At 39.4% G+C, this 2,461-nt stretch overlaps 1 protein-coding gene across 1 annotated transcript in view; it reads right to left on the bottom strand.

Annotated features, from left to right (window-relative positions):
* LOC105509343 (putative tripartite motif-containing protein 43C) overlaps positions 1-2,461 on the bottom strand; it is a 5,570-nt gene that overhangs the window by 1,295 nt on the left and 1,814 nt on the right. Inside the window, exons 3-5 of the mRNA XM_011938547.1 lie at positions 1,907-2,137; positions 902-924; positions 283-380 (exon numbers count right to left, since the gene is read on the bottom strand). Of these exons, the coding sequence (XP_011793937.1) occupies positions 283-380; positions 902-924; positions 1,907-2,137 (352 nt within the window). The remainder of the gene's footprint in view (positions 1-282; positions 381-901; positions 925-1,906; positions 2,138-2,461) is intronic.

The raw sequence follows: 2,461 nt of genomic DNA, 5'->3' as shown, positions 1-2,461 counted from the left end.
GTATAGATGAAATTGTAGGAGAGAATGCTTCCTAAAGTCCTAAAGGGCCCTTCTGCATGTTTTATTTTTCTAAGAAATTTGTTATGTGGCTGATTCCTATTACATTTCACCAGATTTTATTTAGTTTTGTCTGTTTGATGATAGTGAAACTGTAAATATTAAAGCCTATTCACAGACTATTCTCTTCTTCTAGATGAAAGATGAATACACTGGTAAAGCTGCCCATAGAAAACCATAATTGAAGGCATTGCATATTGATCCCACCAAGAGGGCGACACTCACCTCGGAAGCGGTTGAGCCTGTCCACCAGTCCAGTGATGGGCCTTGCAGTGAGCTCTGGATTGACAGGCTGGGGCATGTGCAGCAGCACAGACGCACTCCTGCAAGGAAGTTGGTTGAGTTGGTTAAGTTTCCGATATCTCTGTTTAATAGATTCCAACAGAAAATGCTTCATTCAGATCCACTTCTGATATTGTAATGTAGCTTCACAATCCTAGGATGGGTTTGTGGCTCTTAGGGAATCTTTCTAACTACTCACTCCATTTCTAACCGAATGCCACTGAAAGATAAATGCCTCTCTCCCTATCTGCCACCGAATAGTTTATCTCTAATTAGGATTCTGAATCCTAAAAACAGGCAATTGTATTCTAGCAACTTCTGCATTGAATTGTTCAAAACATAACCCCCTGAGTCACTTGGGAAAGTAAGAAAAGGTTAATGTCTGATAAAAGGCATAGGTAACATTCAGCATACCACACAAACACGAGTACACACACATTCACACACAATCACACTGACACATTATGGTGTTAGTAAATTATGTTTTCACTTTGTTGGAAACAGCTTGATGTTTTCATAGCATGCCTTGTGCTCCAGCTTGCACTGATGACCAAAGACATACCTTGCCACAATGTCTCCCAAATCCTGTAGAGAGAGAGAGAGAGAAAGAAAAAATGACTTCTTTAGAAAGTTGTTATTCTTGTTGGATGAGGTGGCTCACACTTGTAATCCCAGCACTTTGGGAGGCCAAGGTGGGTGGATCACCTGAGGTCAGGGGTTCCACACTAGCCTGGACAACATGGCAAAAACCCATCTCTACTAAAAATACAAACAAATTAGCTGGATGTGGTGGTGCATGCCTGTAGTTCCAGCTACTCAGGAGGCTGAAGCAGGAGAATTACTTGAACCGAGGAGGCAGAAGTTGCAGTGAACTGAGATTGGGCCACTGACTTCAGTCTGGGTGACAGAAGAAGACTCTCTCTCAAAACAACCAAACAAAAAAATTGTTATTCTGCCCATCTGGTCTTTAGGTTTTGAAAATTTTAGAATTGCCATATACTATCACTGCAACTCTTTTAAAATGTATTCTCATCTCTAGCAATTATACCAGTAAGACCTATTGACAGAATCAATTTCTGATAAATTCAGGACCCTAAATTTGCATGAGAGAGAAGTGTGTGAGTAGCGACTGCGCATTGCTGCAGCTGTCTACAATGCAGTCTTTTTCAGGGCTAGCCCCAAAAGGGTAATATGGCTGAAATTAAGAGCATTTCAAACCTAGGACTTCCCAAAAGGAGGAAGAAGGAAATGTTAGTTTTTCCATAATTTCTATGGATTATCCATTGGAGACAAAAGTAGAATTTTCACATGAAATTTTTTCTTCCACAGTTTTAATGAAATGTGCTGGAGGAGGAAGCTTGCGGTAGAAAATGTTCTATGGAAATCTAGTTGCACAATTCCATAAAGGTTTATTTCCATGATTAGGTTAGCAGTTATCGTTTATCTCTATAGGGCTCTCACCATCAATGTGGGAGAAGAAGAAATAATGTCTTTGGTACCCAATGGAAGGCAAAGATGTAAAGGTCAGCTAATACAAAGCATCTCAAGCGGCATCCTCCATTCTTACCTGGAGCAGCTTCACATCTGGTTTATGACACATTTTCATTAGTTCCTGATACATTTCTTTCAAGTGTTTACTCTTTTGATCCATTTTGACCCAACTTCTCTGGAGTTGCTGAAAAATCTCTTGGTACTCCTTGTTCAGTCTCTCTAGATGTTGTTTTTCTTCCCTATGGAGAACTGGATGCAGCTTCCTATACTCATTCCTGATCATCTGTGCCCGTAAAACCACATCGCCCTGTAGGGACATGGATATTGTAGGTTACATACCCAGGCCTACTTCCACCTCACAGAACCCACAAATTCATCCTCCTCATTCCTTCTTTTATTTTCCATCATTTACAGTGTGATGAGTTAAACAAGACCTTCCTTCAAAATTTATGTAATTCATCAATTCCTGAACACCTGCAAAATAGCGCTTTAGAATTAAGTGTTTAAATATATGTCCTCTTAAATCTGAAATACCGTTAGAAAACAACTAAAATTGATGATTGATTGTCAAATTGTCATGGATAATATATATAATCTTTGTTACTCAATTAGTTTGTTGTTTCAAATCTCT

The sequence above is a fragment of the Colobus angolensis genome, unplaced genomic scaffold, assembly GCF_000951035.1.
Source record: "Colobus angolensis palliatus isolate OR3802 unplaced genomic scaffold, Cang.pa_1.0 Scaffold174, whole genome shotgun sequence".
NCBI classification, from domain to species: Eukaryota; Metazoa; Chordata; class Mammalia; order Primates; family Cercopithecidae; genus Colobus; species Colobus angolensis.
The sequence above is the reverse complement of the archived record's forward strand: the minus strand, read 5'-3'. Positions and strand labels throughout refer to the sequence as shown.